Below are 18,899 nucleotides of genomic sequence, written 5' to 3'. Positions count from 1 at the left end.
TGCTCAGATAGTTGTTTTCTCTTGAGCTCTGTCTGGTTCTCACTGTCTCACTATATGTCCTGCAGCCTAATTAGACTCTGAGCTATTGGCATGCAGGTGACAGCATGGCTCATCTTGGCAGTCTAGGGTCTACTACAGAGTAAGTGTTCAATAAACATTGGTTCAATTGACTTGAATCTTTGCCCAGCATGGGGTAACACATAGCTGGAGGTGCAGAGCCAGGCCTCTTTGCTGCTGTGCTGTCTCATAACTCTGTGAACACAGGTGCTACCCCAAGATGCTCTGACATTTTGCCTCTCATTTTGTAGCTTCGGAGACTCCTCTGCTCTCTGGAACGGACGTTGACTCCCTCCCCTGTGACAGTAGCTGTTCTGCCATCAGCCCTGCTAGCATGCCCTGTATGGTTGCTAGCCACCATGTGTGGGCTAGCAAGAGTGGCCACCATATGCTGGGCCTGATTGAGGACTATGATGCCCTTCATAAGCAGATCAGCCAGGGCCACAGACTGCTTGCCAAGATGGACATTCAAACTCAAGAGGCTCTGAGCCCCACAAGTCAAAAGCTGGGGCCAAAGGTAACCTGAGTACCAGGCTTGAGAGAGAAGATGCTTCCTTCTGTCTCTGTAAGCAGAGGGGCTGACCAAATTCTCTGGAAGATATGCAGTACCCTGGACTTCAGTAAGGGCTGAAAAGGGAAAAGTTGGGAAGTCTTGCCCAGCAAAGCTTGGAGGTGATGTGGCAATTTGTTGATGATCAGTGGATAGCTTATTGAGACTGTACTCTGAGTTACCATGGTCACTGCTCAGTGATGTGCGGCACTACTGTGTAACTTCTTATTTCTCTCCGATCTGTCACCCACTCTGTCCCACTGCCCTCTCATATCCAGTCGTTCTGCTCATCCACTTACACACCACGTGGGCAGCCCTGTCTGCTTGGCTCTGGGCATGCTGTGTGGCAGTTAGAGGTCCTGACCTTGTAAATAGATGAACTGAACCCGGCCAGGCTGGACCCTACTACACTGAGCTCACATCTGACTATGCCAGACTGTAATTTCTACAGCCACTCTAGTGAGTGTGTTCTTGAGAGATGTTCTACATCCAACTCAAGGTCATCTTCTGGCAAAGGAGTTTTTCTATATTTCCTCCCCTCAGAACAACCCTGAAGGAGGTGCTGTCCTCCACTTCAGAGATGCTGAGAGCTGACACTTCTCAGTCTTGCAACATGCTCTCTGTTGTGACAGTGCTGGCTACCTGATTCCACTTCTCCCTGGGCAGTAGCTCTGAGGGCTTGTGGTTGCTGGGCTAGCTTCAGACAGTCTGCCCATCATCCCTCACCACTCCAGCCCTGACATGTTCCATGCTGAGCAGACAGAGTCATGGGCTGCAGTCCCTTTTCCCCACAGTATCCATCTTCAGCCTGGTTCTGCTACTCCTCTGGCTTGGCATTCCCCATCCTCTGCCTCCCTCTTCTCTCTACTTCATCTTCCTGGATTCCCCTTCCTCTCAAGTTGCCTCTTGTCACAGACTTAGGTACCTGACAGACACAACTCAGCATGTGCTTGACAGATACCAGTCCTGTACTTCGCTCAAGGCACGCACTGAGGTCTACAGCCCCAGACACTCGTAGACCTTTGAGCTTCCCTTAGTCATAGTTTCTGGACCCCACTTTTAAGGCTTCCTTTCCTTTGCATGTATATGTAGGTATGGTGTTCATGCATGTATGTGTGCGTATTCACATGTGTCGTGTCAAATACATGTGTGCAGGTGCATATATGTGTAGAGGTCTGATGTTAATATTCAGTCTCATGGTTCTCTGCATTATTTATTGAGGTGGAGTTTCTTAGTTGAACCCAGAGTTCACTGGTCACTAGTGTCACTAGCCAGCTTGGCTCAGGGAGCCCCTGACTATCCCTCCTTGGTGCTGGGATTATAGATGGCCACCATTCCTGCCCAGCTTTTACATGATTCTAGATCAGCATGCTCACTCAACAAGCACTTTATCCACTGAATCATTTCCTCAGTTGCTCTTGAGTTTTTACTGAAGACGCTTGAGTTTCCTGTGCTATTTGCTTTGGCTTTGTGGATGGCTTTGTTTGTTTTGTATTGCTATATTTAAGAATCACATTTGCATTTATCTTCATGTAGATGATAAGGTCCATGAGAGAAGGGATAGTGATTTTGCTCAACATTAAATAACCAGTATTTAGTCCCCTAAGGCCTGGTATAGAATAAGTGCTTGATAAATAATATTGGATAAATTAACTAATAAGATTGCTTTTCTTTTCTGATTAGAATCTTTGTTTTGAAAGTTAGAAATTATAGAAAAGCATAAAAATATCTCTTTAAATGCCACTTAAATGTCAATATATATATATATGTGTGTGTGCGCGCACACATATAACATACAAGATAAACACACACTTTGGGAACATTCATAAAGTTTATGAAATATTGAGAAATATGAGATTCATATATTTCAGCTGCATGGTATTAATTCTTTTCCTTTCATGTACTCGTTATCCAGTGGCTGCCTACAGCTGTTGTGGACATAGCATGGGCTATTCTGTCTTTGACTATTTGTGGGTATGTCACCTTCACTGAGTAATCATTAGGTACAAATCTCTGATTGTATTTTGGTTAGCTGTGATGTGGGTTTCCCGGTTGAAAGGCTGTGAATATTTTAGGAATCTTGATAACTGTTAGCATGTTATATTACTCTTCAGAGAGCCTGTGTCTATAGTTTAGAGTTAGTGCTTGTCTGGTATACCTTTGTCTTTCTTGAATTATATTCATATTTTTGTAATTTTGCTATCTGATCAGGTATGTAGTTTCATAATTATCAGTTCCTCCTCTTTTGTGTCTCTCTTCGTCTGTACCACCTCTTTCTTTTCTCTTGCCTTTGACATCTCTCCCCATGTCAATATACCTCGCACTCAGAGAGGGAGAGAGGTTTCCCAAGGCCCTGATACCATCATTCTCAGTAAGCTGTCTGGCAAGTGTATGCAGTGTTGTACTCTGGGCTATACTGGTGTCACTCACTCTTTGCAGACTGGATAGGGTTACTGTGGGTTCTCTTCTTGGTCTAGTAACAATAGTTAGTGGTGGTGGTTACTGACTGGGCTTAACTTGCCACCAACACTGTTTTCTAATATATCTCCCCAGTGTCATATAATACCAACTCCTGCTCATCATGTGAAGCAGGAACCCTAGTTGAATGACTCCTGCTGATTGTTAAACCGTGCTTGTTCGTGAGTGATCTTGGTCAGGGTGGCATATAATGGCCTTGCTATCGTTTGTAGGGTTCACACTCTGTGTCTCTGAGCACATTTCTCTCCAGCATGAACACAGCTAAGCTGATCCTGGAAGAAGCCTCCAGGCTGCTGAAGCTCTTCTGGAGGGTCTCGGTTCCCACAGACGGCCAGTGTTCCCTTCACTGTGAGCAGGTAGGTGATCACACATGCTTGGAGGCTCAAGGACACCAGAGAGGCTTGCATCTCCATTTGTTCATTGTCCAGTCCAGGAATGGCCCACGGTTAGTGTGCTCCACCTTGCGGATGTGTCAGAGGGCATGGTACCGGGAGTGTTGGGGCCACAGTAAGTTATTACCTAGCATGCCATTATTGAGTGGAACCCTGTTCACATTTCACACATGGGGAAAACAGAGTTCAGAGCCTGGGCTGAGGAGCTGGTGTGGAAGCATATGTATGTGAACTCTGGGGTTGGTTCTTTGCTTGATAAGTTTCACATGTCAGCTTGTTCTTTAGACCAGCTTGCTCATTTTTCTAGCAGTACCTTGCGCTGTAGCTATCTTTGTCTGGATGTTCTGATCTGTTGATAGCTTCCACTGGATTTTAGTAAAAAACTTTTAACTAGTTGAGAGTGAAAGGAGCCAGGAGTCAGTCAGGCAGGTGGAGCCTTATCTTGACCTTTTTTTTTTTCCCTCCCAATTTTTCAAGACAAGGTTTCCTTTGCTATTCAGAGGCCTGGGTGTCCTGAACTCTCTTTGTAGACGAGACTGGCCTTTAACTCACAGAGATCCACCTGCCTCTGCCTCCCCAGTGCTGAGATTAAAGGTGTATGCCACCACGTCTGACTCTTGTCTTGACTTTTATCAGTGGGACTCCTGTATATCCTGGCACAGTGTACAACACCCTAGCTAATCACAAGCATCCCGGAAAGAAAAGCATTATGGGAAAAGAAGTCATAGGTCTGCCTCAACAGACAGGTTTTTCCAAAGATGAGCAGGATGGCAGAAGGGAAGTTTGCATTTCAGCGCTCTCCAAGCTCCAGAACCTGTCAGTGAGCTTGTTTATATTGAGAGTTCCCATAATAATAATGTCCTGTAGAGGAGTTTGGATACACTAAACTCAAGGATGCCCATAATCGTTTGTGTGGCATGATGCAGTCATTCTGAGCCCACTTTTAGCAGATGGGACACTGACTAGAAGATGAATGATAAAAGGACCCCTTGAGCTCTGGCCTTGCTGGTTTTGCATTCTCTGAACCCACAGACTTTTTTCCATTAGAGGCTTACATGACAGTCTGCCTGCTGTGTATGTCCTGTGCCTCCCTGCTGGTTCCCTCTCACCCTCAAGTATTATATGCTACATAAATAGAGAGGGCTCCTTGATCACTCAGCCATGGCATTGTCTTCTATTTCATCGAAGCCCTTTTCACAGATTGTAATTATATATTGTTTGCTTAATGCCTGTCTCCCTCTTTTCCTTCAGGGCTGTGTCTGTGTTGTTCATGTTTTTTAATGAATGAATGACTAGATGGATGAATGAATAATTTCTTTCCACTCTCGAAAATCAGTGCCTGCTTTAAATTATTTTAACGGTAACATGTCTGTGCTAAACAGTTTACCCTCAGTGTAATGTTTTTGCCTTTAGCAGACAGAGGCAGCTGTTTTTTAAGTATACAGAATCCAGTTTGTGTCTAATACATGCGTGTGCACAGACATTCACAGACACTCCCCCCCCACCCCAGGCTAAATTTATAGCCCTGTTGATTCTCCTTCACTTGCAAATCAGACTAAGGACTGTTAGCCTTTGTGACGATTCACCCTTATTCCTGAAGGTGTCTCAGGTAAGTATGTTCACGTCAGTGTCATAGAGGTTCAGAGCCAGAATGCACTGATAGTTGCTGCTGCGTGCAGACCCCTGTGTGGTAGTAAGTTGCTTCTGGGCACATTTCTGTTTCTGCCTGTTTTGCATGTGGCACCTTTTGCTTGGTGTTTGTGAACCTGACTTCGGAGTTTCAGCAGCAAGCCTAGGTACTTGACAACCCTTTTTCTCTATGTTGTTTATTTGCTGTTTATATTTAATTCACCTCCCCTTTCAGCTCCTAGAACTGCTCTGGGAAGTGTATATCAGTTTATCTGAAAAGTTGTATGAAGAGGGACCAGTATGTAGTGATCTCCCTGAAAGCAGAAGACTGACAGGACTGTGAGGGGAGAGCTTGGAGGGTCAGGGCTAGTAGATTTTATTAATTTATTCAGACTACAACTCAATTGTTATCTCATCACTTGTATCCTCCCATTCCTCCCTCCCTCCGCTTTCACCCTATTCCCCTTCCCTAGGTCTATGACCAAGGGGGACCTCCTCCCCCACTATGTGGTCATAGGCTATCAGGTCTCATCTTGGTAGCCTGATTATTGTTTCTTTGAGTGCCACCAGGCCTCCCCACCAAGGGGAGGTGGTCAAATATGGAGCACCAGAGTTCATGTCAAAGTCAGTCCCCGCTCTCCACATAACTGTGGAGAATGTCCTGTCTATTGGCTAGATCAGAGTAGAGGTTCAATGTTTACTAATTGTATTGCCCTTGGTTAGTGCAGCTGAGATAAAAAAATTCCAGTGACACCACATGCTGGCGAGGATGTGGAGAAAGAAGAACACTCCTTAATTACTGGTGGGAATGCAAACTTGTACAACCACTTTGGAAATCTATCTGGTGCTGTCTCAGAAAACTGGGACCCTCAAGACCCAGCTACTCTACTCCTTGGAATATACCCAGAAAATGTTCCACCACACAACAAGAACATATGCTCAACCATGCTCATAGCAGCCTTATTCATAAGAGCCAGAACCTGGAAACAGCCTAAGTGTCCCTCAGTTGAAGAATGGATAAAGAAACTGTGGTACATTTACACTATGGAATACTACTCAGCTATTAAAAACAAGGAATTTCCAAAATTTGCAGACAAATGGATGGGACTAGAAATGATCATAATGAGTGAGTTAATAACCTAGAAGCAGAAAGACTCACATGGTATATACTCACTTATAATTGGGCACTAGCCCAAAAGGCACGTCCCACAAAAGTCTTCACATACCAGGAGATTGGGATAGATGTGAGAACATCCTACTGATACTCTAGGTAAGAGAAATATAGGAGATGGGGAAATAGAAGGACCCAGAGGGTCCTAGAAACCTACAAGAAGAACATCATGATGGGTGGATCGGGGCCCGGGAGGCAGGGGTCTGCTCAAACTATTGCACTAACCAAGAAGATCGTTTCCCTAATCAACCCTCTTATGTAGATTTGAATTTGGAGCTATATAAAACTTTATATAGTTATAAGTAGAATTCATCAAAATAGGATGGGAAAGCAGTGTATAAAAGTTCATAGCAATGGGAAATCAGCCAACTATACTGTGAGTTGCTGGAGATGGAGCCATTGGAACAGACACATGAGTGATACACTGCACTGGTTTGACCAGGCTCCTCAGGAGAGACATGAAGGACAAGAAGACTTCCCCAAAGCATAAAGCTTTCAACTGTTTTCAGTGGCTGTGGTTTTAACAAACCACAACGTTAAGAAGCTGGTGTGTTCTTGTTGTAAGATAACTATAAATTCTTTTCTTTCAAATTTATTTATTTTTTGTGTATGGATGCATGCTTGTGCACTGACTTGCATGTGGAAAACCTAGGACAACTTGGAGGAGTCAGTTCTCCCCACCATGTGGGGCCTGGGGCTCAATCTCAAATTGCCTGAAAAGCCCAATATTGTAAGCTTTGATGTTACATAATATCAATGGAAATTGAGAGTTTTACTGAAAGAAGAATAAATATTAAATCAGAAAAAAATACAAGCCATATAATCCTAAATTTGAATCGTAAACATCAAACTCATGATGCATTTTCTGTTTTAAAAATTGACTGAATAACTCCATATAAAAAACTGTAGAAATAAATAAAATCAGATTCAGAGCAGCAAGCTCCCTACATATTCCAAAGCAGGGTCCAAAGCCCATGAGACTGGTGAGGGCTTCTTTAGGAAATGATTTATTTCGTGTTCTAAGATGAGCTTAGAACCTATAACATCCCAGTGAGCAAGAAGGAGGAAGATCCTGGCCCTGTACAACATCACCCCCTGCAAGTTTGTGAGAAGTGCAGTTGTCAAGGCCTCCTGTCTGCCAGCCTGGAGTAGCCCTGGCAGCAGTCTACCAATAACACTCCCAGGAACTGTGAGGGGCACATACTAAAAGAAAGGAGCTGTAATAATGTATCCAATTCTTGTTTTGATGCTGAGTCAAATGAATTTTGTTGTGGGAGGAGGAGGAGGAGGAAGAGGAGGAAAAGAAATTTCTGACTTGGTTATTTTTTAGAATTTGATAGAATTTTTATAGATTGAGCATCCCTAATACACCTGCCTTGAAAGTCTGGGATTTGGAATTTGTGTCCTCAGATTAGGTATGCTCAAATGAGTCCAAGGAATTATCTTCACTTTCTAGGTGTGCTAATGCTATCACAGGTTCAAAAACAACTTTTTAAAAGAGCTGTATACTAAAATATTTTATAAATGAAATGGCATGGTCAGTTTCAAACTAATATTGGAGGGAGGCTAAGCCAGTGTGGCCTGGAATTGGTAGTTGCTCCATCTGGATGGGTTCCCGGAGGTTCCTATCCAATTCTATTGATTCTGATTGATATTTGAGACGTTCAGCATAAGAAGGAAAAGAAAAACCAGGAAAAACCAGGAATAACCAAGAGAAGAATAACCTATCCCAGAAGCCAGACAAAACACTGATGCCCTGTGTGGCCTTTGGGAGGGGGTCTTCCAGTTCTGTTTCTTGGTTCTAACTGCCTACTTGGTCTCATATAATCTGTTACACTAGAAACTTCCCCCTTAATGTGACCTCACAGAGTTAGGTAGCTTTTCTTTTTCTTTTATAATTTACAAATTGAGTACATTTGGACTATTAGGTCAAGGTGTAATTAATTATATATTTAAAATTATTTAATGTACTTTATATTTAATTGACATGGTTACACATTATTACAGGTCATACTGAGGTGAGGGTTCCAATACATGTGTACAATGTGTATTTGTAATATCAGGCTGATTGACATACCCATTGTTTATTATTTCCTTGCATTGGCATCACTCCAAATCCCCCAGACAGCTGGAGTTGCACTTTCTTACCCCCATTTTCAGGAAGTAGGAGCCAAAACTTGAGGGGGTTATGTGACTTGCCTCAGACTTGTCTGACCAGGAAGTGGCAGAGCTAGGCTCTGAAACCTTGCTGTCTTAGTATACCTTCTTCTGGGAGAAACAGGAAGATCTAAATCCAGTGGAATGACAGACATAAATACTTAAAATTCCTTGTATTAAGTGCTAGCTTGAAGATGTACAGTGTTAGGAGAGTGCTAGTAAGAAATGACCTGCAAACTGGCCACTTGAACCTGCTCTTCAGTGGGCACTGGTGCTCAGAGAAGAGAAAGGAGCTCTTTACTGGTTGGGGTCATTGCTGCTGTCCATCCTGATACGGGCTCCTAAGCTCCCAATAGGTAAGGACTGTTAGTTGAAGCACTAAGTTAATATTATAGCCTTAAAGAATAGGGCCAAGGTGATGGCTCAGAAGGAAAAGTGCTATAGAAGTGTGAGTATCTGAGCACTCATGTCAAATCTGGGCCTGGAAGTTCAGATCTGGGACTCCAGCATTGAGGGAAAAGGTAGTGGTAGAATTGGCCAGTCTTCTAACTGTGAGCTTTGGGGTCAATGAATTGTCCTGCCTCAAAAGCTAAGATAGAGAGCAATGAAGGGAAACACTCAATGCTGTTTTCTGGCCTCTGCATGCGTGTTCATGTAGGTACATGCACATGTGCACATACACATGAGTATGCACACACACACACACACACACACACACACACACACACACACACACACACACACACACATTTCAAACGGTCTGAAGTCATCCCCTGGTAGTGTCACTGTTAATGCTTTATGCCATGTCAATATATATGTCTGTATAGATATGTGTGTCCAGGTTTATAAACTGTTATTGTTTCGGTTTTTTTATCACTAATTATAATCATACATCAATAAAGTCCTGACATATCATTTTAGCCACAAAATTATTCCTTCTAATGTAAGCTGACTGTGGGAAGATCAGTGGGGTAAATCAGGCAAGCTCTAGGAAAGAACCATGCTTCCCCAAGACCACCCTCCCTGCTTCCACCATGCCCTTTGAATCTCAGTTCTCTACAATGTGAAAGGTGAGCCACGGGCAGCTATTTCAATGTCACAGATGTGGAATTTAGGGTAGCTTTCTTCTAGGATGTGACCTGTGAGATCGTGATTAGAAGACAAGTGTTCCTGGGCTCCTGGTCCATACTAGAGAATCAAAGCAAACCTAATGATGAAATTAGCTCCTGTTTTGGAGAAGCCCTGAAGTCTTTGTACCTGACATGATTGGTTATTCTTCAAAAGAGGTTAAAGCAGGGAATTAAAAAAAAAAAAAAGATACGTACCTTAAACATTTTAGTTTAGCTTAAAACAGACAAATGCCCATTCATTTGCCATTCTTTTGATGTAGCCAGGCCTTTTCTTTGACTTTGGATCAGCTGATTGGAGTTCCACATCCTTTTTCTTTTACAACCACATCCATAATGTATTTCTGTCACTACCAATTTCTGTTTCTTTAAGATGAAGAGGAAACTTAAGGCACTTGCAGAGCAATCTGAATATAGAAATTTTATAGGCTGTTCCTCCTACGTCTTTTACAGTTGTCTCTCCCACACCTAATTTGCCAGCAAAGTGTGCTTCAGTGACTTGCCTTTATCTGGTCTCCCATGAAGCATATGTTGGTTTCCATACAGCTAACTTTCTGTTCATATATGTGGCTCACAGGTCAACTTGATATGTAAATAGATTCTGTTATTTTGTTGAAAGCACAGATACCATAAACAAGTTTGGAAACAAACTAGAAAAGATGTTACATGAACTGGCAACTTACCCTGTCACTTTCTGGTAGCAGAGGTAGCTCAGTGTAGCTAAGAGAAAAGGGATGTCCTTTGCCCTGCAGCCAGTTAAGGGAGTCTCTGCTGTGCTACTTCACAGGATGGTGGCCTTGCATCTGCAGTCCACTCTTAAAAAAAAAAAAAAAAAAAAAAAAACAATCGTTCTAAGGTTTGTAGTTGCCAAATATTGTCATGTTAAAATTCAAACATTAAAAAAGAATTTAATTTGGCATTATAACTTCTGTTAACACAGAAGAAACTACAGAAATTCAAAACTCATCATTGATGTTTGGTTACCACATCAATATATGTTTACAGATGTGGGGATCTGTGTTTCCTTTTATGAAACAGAAGTGCCTCAGATTCAGCATTCAGCCTGTTGATTTGGGCCTTTTCTTTCACTAATTATAACCATCTTTTGAAATCAATAAATAGAGCTCTGCAGCATCCTTTTTAATAGCTGCACAATTCTTCCTCTCAGTGTAAGGACCACAATTTATTTACTCGGATTCATATGAAACAAATCAGTCTGTTTATTGTTCTTGTCACTGGCAGTACTAAGGTGAGCACCTGTGGAGAAAGGCATGTGCTTGGGCTGATGTGGTTCTTCCAGGGGGTAGATGCTGTGGTGTAGGCTTGCCAGGTCAAAAGGATACATGCATTTACAACTCAGTAGATCCTGCATCCAATACTATCCCAAGTCCTACCATGGTCCTGACAGTTCTCTCCCACCATGCATTCTGTCCAGTTCTACTAATGTAATGTGTAAACTGGGGGCTTTTAGCTTATTTAGATATTTTGCTAGTAAGGTTGAACATCTTTTGATATTATTTTTAGCTCACACTGTGTAATCCAGTGTTTTATGTTACTATATTTTTCTAATTCTTTTTCTTTTTTTCTTTAGATTGGAGAAATGAAGGCAGAGATCAGCAAACTACACAAAAAACTGTTTGAACAAGAAAAGAAGCTGCAGAATACAGCAAAACTTCTGCAACAGAGCAAGCACCAGGAGAAAGTCATCTTTGATCAGTGTAAGTGAGAGGACTGGGGCGGGGGGGGGGGGGGGGGGCGGCTGCCATAGCTGGCTACTGCCTGCCTCTGTGGGCTGACACTGCAGCCCTGGCTTACACTCTTTGGAGCCCAGGCTTTTGAGACTTTGCTTCTATTTGAGGGTGTTTGTTTGTTTGTTCTGTTTTATCTTTTTCAACCCACACATTTCTTCCAGGACTGTTCTCTCATGGAGTGACAGGTTGTGCCTTATAGGATTGTGGTTGTTAGGAGTATGGTAGGCTCCTGTCTGTCCTTAAAGTGGTTGTTCTAGAGGATAGGGCCCCCTGAGATGCTTCTGAACAGAATAAGCATTGTTATCTGGAACATGGAGTGGCGGTTCAGGGCAGGACATGCAAGGACAGGTGTAAAAACCTAGAGTAGTCTTGCTGTCTGGGAGCAGCAGACTGTGGCAGGCTGAGGCAGGAGGGGGACCAGACAACAGGGTCTTTTGGGAAAGACCTATGGGGCACATCAAGGTGGCTCCCTCCTACTGCCAAGGATGCACCTGCCATGCTTCATGTGAAAGCTCTGCATGGTGTTGCTGCCATGGGTTTTAGGGGAGAAGGAAGAGAGGTTACGGTCAGTGCTGGCTCTAAGCTGGCCACGCGAGAGACTGTTAAATAGCTGTGTGCCTCATGTTCAACCCTGCAGTACTCTTCACCAGTGTGTGGAGAGAAGTGGCTTCCACCAGGGTCTCCCGCAGCTCAGCCCCAGCCTTGCCCATGCCATCAGCCAGTCAGATTGCCTGACTTGGAAATGTCACTGATTGTACCTTCCTCTATCCACTACCACAGCCTAGGGCTGCTCTCTCAGCAGCGTTTCTTAGAGGCACCAAGCATTGATTATTGCTAAGTAGGCAGTCTCATAAACTGTCCCCCTGAGAACCTTCTGGAAAAGACTATGAGATTAGTAAGTGTTTGAACTGCAAATGAATGAAATTCAGTTATGGTCAGGCCATGACCTCCTGTCCGGTGTCCCATTCGCAGGCTCTGAGGACAGGGGAGGGGAAGTTCTGTCATCAAGGAACTTGGCCTTACTGAGGGATGAGGGAGCAGAAAGCTTCAGGGTTATAAACTGCGGGCCTGCCTGAGACAGCCTGTAAGGCTTTGATTCCAGATGAAATCTGGTTGGCCCTGAGGGATGTCAGTCAGACTGCACAGAAGCAGGAGCAGGATTGCTGCAGAATCTTGAGGTCTTCTAGAAGCAAGAGAGCAATGAGTGCTCCAGGCATGCTGAAGACATGGAAGGCTTTCAGTGAGCAGTCGTGTTGTTGGTTAGCTTTCTTGCATTGTACTACAATCCCTGACAGAAGCAACTTAGAGGAGAAGTTTGTTTTGGCTCACAGGTTAGAGAGAATAAAGTTAACCATGGTGGGACCATGGTGGTGGGGCCAGTTCCCCTATGTGAGAATAGTAGCTTGAGAAGGCTGGTCTCATTATGTGACAGACAGAAGGCAGACAGGATTAGAGGGGGCAAGCTATCATCCTAATCCTAGCGGCCTATTTACACCAGCAAGGCTCACTTTATAACCTCTCCAAATGGTCCCACCAGTTGGGAACTGAGTGTCCAAACACAGGAGTCCATAGGGAACATTTCATGTCCAAGCCATAGTAGAGGGAAAGGGGAACAAAGAGCCTGTGGGCTGCGCCGAAGGAGGAGCAGCAGGGTTTGCGGTGGTCCGTTCTGCATCAGAATATCACATGGCAGAGCGAGGTTTCAAAGACCTATTACAGTCTCTCCGGCAGGCAGGGCTGCGGAGGAAGGGGGAATTTGAAAGACAGGATATTATGGGTCTGGCTGAGGGACTTATGTCACCTATGGAGAAGAGGAGCCCTCAAAGTGGTCAACAGTGGCAGTTGTGGACATGCTCAGGTGCTATGGAATATTTGGACCAGACACCTGGAGAAGCAGGGGGAAAAGTGGTACTTTATACAACCTGAGGCAAGGGAATGGGGCTCTGGCTCAGCTTCCCCCTGAACAGCCACAGGTGGCGGCTGCTGCTACTGCTGCTGCTGCTGCTGCTGTTGATGATGATGATTCTAGTTTGGAATGAGGAATTTCAGCGGCCGGCAGAATTCAGCTCAGATGGTGGATGACCCTACTATGGCAGATCTGAGAATCAGATCCAAAAATGCCACATCCTGGGACAGTGTGTGAGAACTGGGAATGCTCCCAGGTCTGAGCTTTGGCATCCTGTGTGACATGTATTAAGTGGCTCTGACTCTGAGTTTTAGCCTCCTCCTCCCTAAACAGAGCCAGTCATTTTAAACACAGTTGGCCACAGGGCTCTGCTACTAGTTATAAATCCAGCTGTAGAATTGGGAGAGTGATGCCACCAAGGTGGGGGACAGAAGAGCTGCCCCATCGGGTGCTGGTTTCTCTACAGTGAGTCCCTGGATAACCCTACGCCCTTTAACCTGCCAAGTCTGTTCCTGGTTTTGAAGTGACAGAGTGGGATTGACATGGTGTCTCCTCCCCCACCTCCTCCACGTGAGAACAAGAATGAGAAAGGTCCAGGGTCTTGCCCCTTCTGTGCTTGGACCAACACTGTACTTCTTCTCAGAACCTATAGGGGAGGGCTAGGAAAAAGTGAGACCTGGGAACCTGAGACCCTACCACTCATGAGTCACATGGCCTGGAACTGCCTGCTTCACTTCTGTGCCTTAGGTCCTCTTTTGCCAAGTAGGGGTAGTAATCCTATGTCACAGGATTGGGGTCTTCAATGAGACAGGACCTGTGGTGGGGCCAGGCGGGCCTGCCAGTGGAGTGGGAGAGCCCTAGACTGAGGTCAGTGTGATTTGGGATGTACTCTTTACCACTCTGAGCTTTGACTTCTTATCACAGCAGGGATTTCTGAGTGTGGGCATGTGGGTGGTGTGTCTGTTTAGATGTAAAAGAGACTTCAAAACGTGGGCTAGCAGCACCTTAGTGCTTATGAAGAGCTTGGCTCACTGGGTACAGCCAGTGGTCTTTCAAGATTATTTTTAACCTCCATGCCATGACAAACTTTTCTGGGTCACAGGCCCCTTGACGGATCTTGAAAAAGTGATGGTCTCTGGTCAGAAAAACCCACAAATCCCTATCCACACAAGAGCTGTATGCTGCTATACTGGGCTTCTTAGAGTACATTGTGAACCCTGCGGGCAGGGGTAAGGAGACACAGAGAGGCTGGGAACATCTGTGGCATTCTCTTTATTCAGGTAAAAGTGAAGCCCACTCTGTCTCTGCCTCCAGATGGATTTTTTTGTGAAGCAAGAAAAGAATATTTCCTCTAGTCAACCACAGAACAGTTATTCTGAGTAAACAGGCATTGGGCCATGTGCTAAACATGAGTCACAGGTAGCCTCTGCAAGCACGAGCCAAGGGCCTGCATTCTGAGGAGCAGTGTACATACTGGCCCTCACCGGGTCCTAGCTATAAAGGATTCTTCTCTCTCTCTCTCTCTCTCTCTCTCTCTCTCTCTCTCTCTCTCTCTCTCTCTCTCTCTCTCTTGCCTAAGCCATCCTCAAACTCATGGCAATCCTCCTGCTTCACAGCCTCCCAAGTGTTCTGCTTTTAGATTCCCAATCAGGCTCAGGTACCGACATTTTTCTCACTGTTTTAGTCGATGCTGGGCAAGAAGGGACTGGAGAGGGAAGCCCCTTCATGCACGGTTACGCCTAGTTGGTAGGCACTTGTGTTCTTTTCAGGGTCTGACACAGCTCAAGTGTCAGCGAGCAGGAGCCTCTGAACTTCCCCATTAGCCCACTCCTGTTTAGTCAGAACGCAGCTTGCCCTGGGGAACCATGCTGAGCTGTTAACACCAGCTGAAAGGCAGGAGGAGATAAAATGCCCTGAGTTCTTTCTTCCAGAATACCAGAAGCATGTTTCCAGAAAGGTTGGATAAAACTCTGTTTTCACAGGACTTCCCTAGACCCTTCGTGTGAGCTTCCAGATGGGGGCTTCCCAGATGGCCCAGGACACCAGAGGAAGCTGGACACTGTCAGATCCTGCCCTCTACACTGCCCAGCACCACCATCCTTTCCAACCTACAGAAGGGGAGCCAGGGGGCCGTGCAGGGCCTGGCATTGCCTTTGAAAAATCAAATGCATGCATACTCTTCCCTTTGGGGCCCTGTGAGGGCTTGAAGTATTGTCTATAGCCCACCCTTCCCGACAGATTATTTGGCTCTGACATTGAGAAAGAGCACCAAGACATTCGTCCTTCTCTCTGGTCTGGATGCTTCAGGGCTGTTGTATTAGTTACTCATTGCTGTGACAAAAATACCCCAAAGAAGTAACTTAAGGGAGGAAGGGTTTCTTTCGGCTCATGATGTGGGGGCATATGGTCCATCATGGTGGGGAATGCATATGGGAGCAGCACAGCCTGCGGTTGTGGAAGCTGACAGCTCATTTATGTTTTAGTGGTTCAGAAAGTCCAAAGTGTGAGCCAGAACCTGAAGTACATATCCTTTCAAAAGGCTTGGCTCCAGCAGTCCACTTCTGCTAGCTAGGCCTCAGCCCACAGGTCTCATAACCCTCTATGATGGTCATCTTTAACTGTGAATGTGACACAGCCTAAAGTCACCTGGGAAGAGACTCTCAATGAGGGATTGTCTGCACTGGATTGCCTTGTGGGAATGGCTGTGGGGAGTTGTCTTACTAAGATGTAGGAGGACTCATCCATTCTTTGGGCAGGAGGATTCTGAGCTGGTAAGAGTAGAGAAATTGAGCTGAATACAAGCAAGCAAGCCAGCCAGAAATATGCGTGCATTTCTGCTTTTGCCTGTGGGTGTTATGTGTCTAGCTGTTTGGGGCTCCTGCTCCCCTGACATTCACACAGAAAGACTATAACATAGAATGGCGAGATAAAGGAAACCCTTCTCTACGGTGCTTCTTGCCAGAATATTTTATCACAGAAGCTTAAATGATGCTAGGATACTTTCCAAAACAGTACCTCCAGCTGAGGGTCAGGTTTTCAAACACGAACCTGCTGAAGCTCCTTCAGCAGTTGTCCGATTGTCTGGGCCCAAGCTTCCTGCTCACTGTTTTCATTCTCCTCTGTGGCTCTAATTGCTTTTTTTTTTTTCTTTCTCCTCAGTGGTCATCATCCACCAAGTCCTTCAGAAGGCCAGGGGAAACCTGGAGGTAATGGCGCTTCGGTTGTTTGCACTGAACACTTTGGGATATTAGGGCTTAGGGAGGTTGGACTGTCTTCTTTTAAAGAATAAAGTTGGAGGTGAGACCAAGAGATATAGCCTCCACGAACAGCTGTGGTTTTCAGCTGGAAGAGTGTGAAAAGTTCGATTCTGTCACAGCTGTCCTCTGCGGATGCTCTGTTTCAATGCTGTTTTACCAGTGAGAAGTACAGCAAACAGCAGCCCACGCAGAGGCATGTGGCATGTGCACGCAGTCTTTCTGGAATGAATGAATAAGTGAATTCAGTGCGTGTTCATGGTCATTTTGTTCTGATGTATAGTGATCAAACTGTCTTTGAAAGAAGTTTTAAAATAGTACCTCACTTTGAACTCTGTGAGGGATCTTACTTCAGAAACCCCATGACCTAATATTCTCATATTCTCCCTCCCTCTCTCCCCCCCCACCCCCTGTTTTCCCTTTTCCTAGCTCAGGCCCAGGGCAGCTGCTCATCCAGAAACATCCAGTCCCAGCAGGCCAGGCTCCTGAGGAGAGCTCTCAGCTAATAAAGTTTGTGGTCCTGAGATTGCCTGCCTCTGTCCTCACTGTGCCTCCTCGTGATGGGGGAAGCAAAGGCTGCCACCAGAGGAAGTGTGGCGATGTGCTGTGATTTCTGTCTGAAAGTTGGCTTCAGGTGGTTGTTTCAAAGGCGCCATTGCTCTGCAGTCAGGCACCAGACAGGCTCTGGATGCTCTGATTGACCTGGAGTACCCTGCACACTGGCGGGCTTCACACCCTCAGGTCTGAGAACTCAGCTTTCATCCAGCACTACAGTTAGTGGATTCTCCTTAAACGATTCATTCCGTTTCAACCGTGTGATTCACGTATTCTGGGTGGAGCCTCAAAGCCCAGATCCTAAACTCCCTTCCGAGACACACCAGTGTCTTGTGAGCCACATGGCCCTCACTTCTCACACACTTCTAGGCCCACTCTAGAATCCAGAGAGAAACGAGTCAATGTGGGGTTGCTTTGGCACTGTGCCTCCCCAGGCAGGCCCTCAGATGCAGTAAACAGAGTGAGACCTGTGTGATGCTAGTGTCCTGTCTGCACAGCTGCCCTGTGTTGCTGCTTGATGGACTTGCTTGCTGCAGCCCTGTCACTGACTTTCATATTTAGCTGGTCTTGGCCTTGTTCTGAGCCACGTGGGTTCCTGAACATTAAACACAGCCTTGCTTAGCCCTGGTTACTGCTGACTTTTCCTTTCTGCAGGAGCCCATCCTGTTTACATATGGCTTCTTAGTATCCTTCCACCCTGCCTGCTGCCTCATCTCTTCTCTGACCTCTCGGGCACTCTGCCCTGGTCCCTTGACCATTCCCCATCTCCAGGCTGCTTTCTAGTCTTTGGTTCCTTTCTCTTGAGTCTCCTCCATCCTTTCCCTAAAGCAGCTAAGGTGCAGAGGCATACTGTGCATCTGACCTGGCATTCCCCACCCGCCTGTGTTGGCAGCTTTCACTGTTCTCTGCTTCCAGGCCAGGCCCTGGCAGGGATCACAGTGCCCCAGGTCTGGCTGCTAGCTCTCTTCCCCTTTTCTGCTCTTGCCTCTTTGCTTCCAGCTGACTGTATCAGCCTAAGATGCCCTGCTGTACTTCCCAGGATCAGCCAGGCCACTGCCTTTCCCTGCCGTTTCTTTCCAAGCCAGCTATGAGCAGTCCTTCAGAAATCCTGAGACTAGAATCCTGAGACTCCTAAATCTGAACATCCACTTTCTCTCTGCCCCTGCCCCAGTTCCTTCTGAACACTTCCTGTTTGCTGATGCTCCCTGCACTCTTAGAGAGTACCCTGTGTTCACAGTGAATGGCAAGTTTATGCATGCATGTGCACATACACACAACAGGACAGACAGACAGACAGACATGCAGAGACAGAGATAATGCTGGACATTGGCGTTGCCCTTCATATCCCTTCTTCCAGACTCCAGGTGGGCTCCCCTGCTGCCCACCCGATAGCTATCCAATAAGGCAGCTGTCAGGCCCCTCAACTGCTTAGCCAAAGAGCTCTAAGGCCCAGGTACCTGCTCTCTGTCTCTGTCTCCGTCTCCTCAACTGGGCCACCCTCTTCCTGCATGGGCTCCTGCAGTTTGTACTCTTTTCTTTACCGCAGCATCATTTTATGGTGTAACACTGTGTGAAAAGCAGATTTAGGTTCTGCTTCATGTGAGGTTCCCTTCTCCACAAGTTCACCCCTTTTCCTTGAGACAATGCTTGCCTGCTGAGAGCTGCAGACCTTGCTTCTAGCCCCCAGCCACACACTGCTGTCCACAGTTTGCACACCTGTTCAGTAGGAATTACCTTCCCACCTAGCCCTGATGTCGTGAGCTGCAAAAATTATAGTTAGCTGAACAGGAAGGCTCTTGTCCTAACTCAGCACCTCTTCTTCAGCGTCTCTCTGTGGTTGGCCGCAAGTCACTGCTGTCTGGAGTGCCTATG

The 18,899-nt window shown here is 45.7% G+C and overlaps 1 protein-coding gene across 10 annotated transcripts in view; it reads left to right on the top strand.

The window, feature by feature from the left end:
• CDK5RAP2 (CDK5 regulatory subunit associated protein 2) overlaps positions 1 to 16,998 on the top strand; it is a 176,220-nt gene extending 159,222 nt beyond the window's left edge. For 7 of the 10 annotated variants that reach the window (XM_084797139.1, XM_084797141.1, XM_084797135.1 and 4 more), the window contains 5 exons: positions 309 to 574; positions 3,298 to 3,441; positions 11,153 to 11,279; positions 16,378 to 16,424; positions 16,907 to 16,998. In XM_084797139.1, the coding sequence (XP_084653265.1) occupies positions 309 to 574; positions 3,298 to 3,441; positions 11,153 to 11,279; positions 16,378 to 16,424; positions 16,907 to 16,978 (656 nt within the window). In that variant the 3' untranslated portion in view covers positions 16,979 to 16,998. Of the gene's footprint in view, positions 1 to 308; positions 575 to 3,297; positions 3,442 to 11,152; positions 11,280 to 16,377; positions 16,425 to 16,901 lie in introns of all 10 variants that reach the window. The other 3 variants (XM_084797134.1, XM_084797136.1, XM_084797142.1) reach the window with 1 other exon arrangement.
• Positions 16,999 to 18,899: the final 1,901 nt, after the last annotated feature.

Source organism: Acomys minous (genome assembly GCF_964271855.1).
Source record: "Acomys minous genome assembly, chromosome: 1".
NCBI classification, from domain to species: Eukaryota; Metazoa; Chordata; class Mammalia; order Rodentia; family Muridae; genus Acomys; species Acomys minous.
This window is presented reverse-complemented; position numbering and strand designations above follow the sequence as displayed.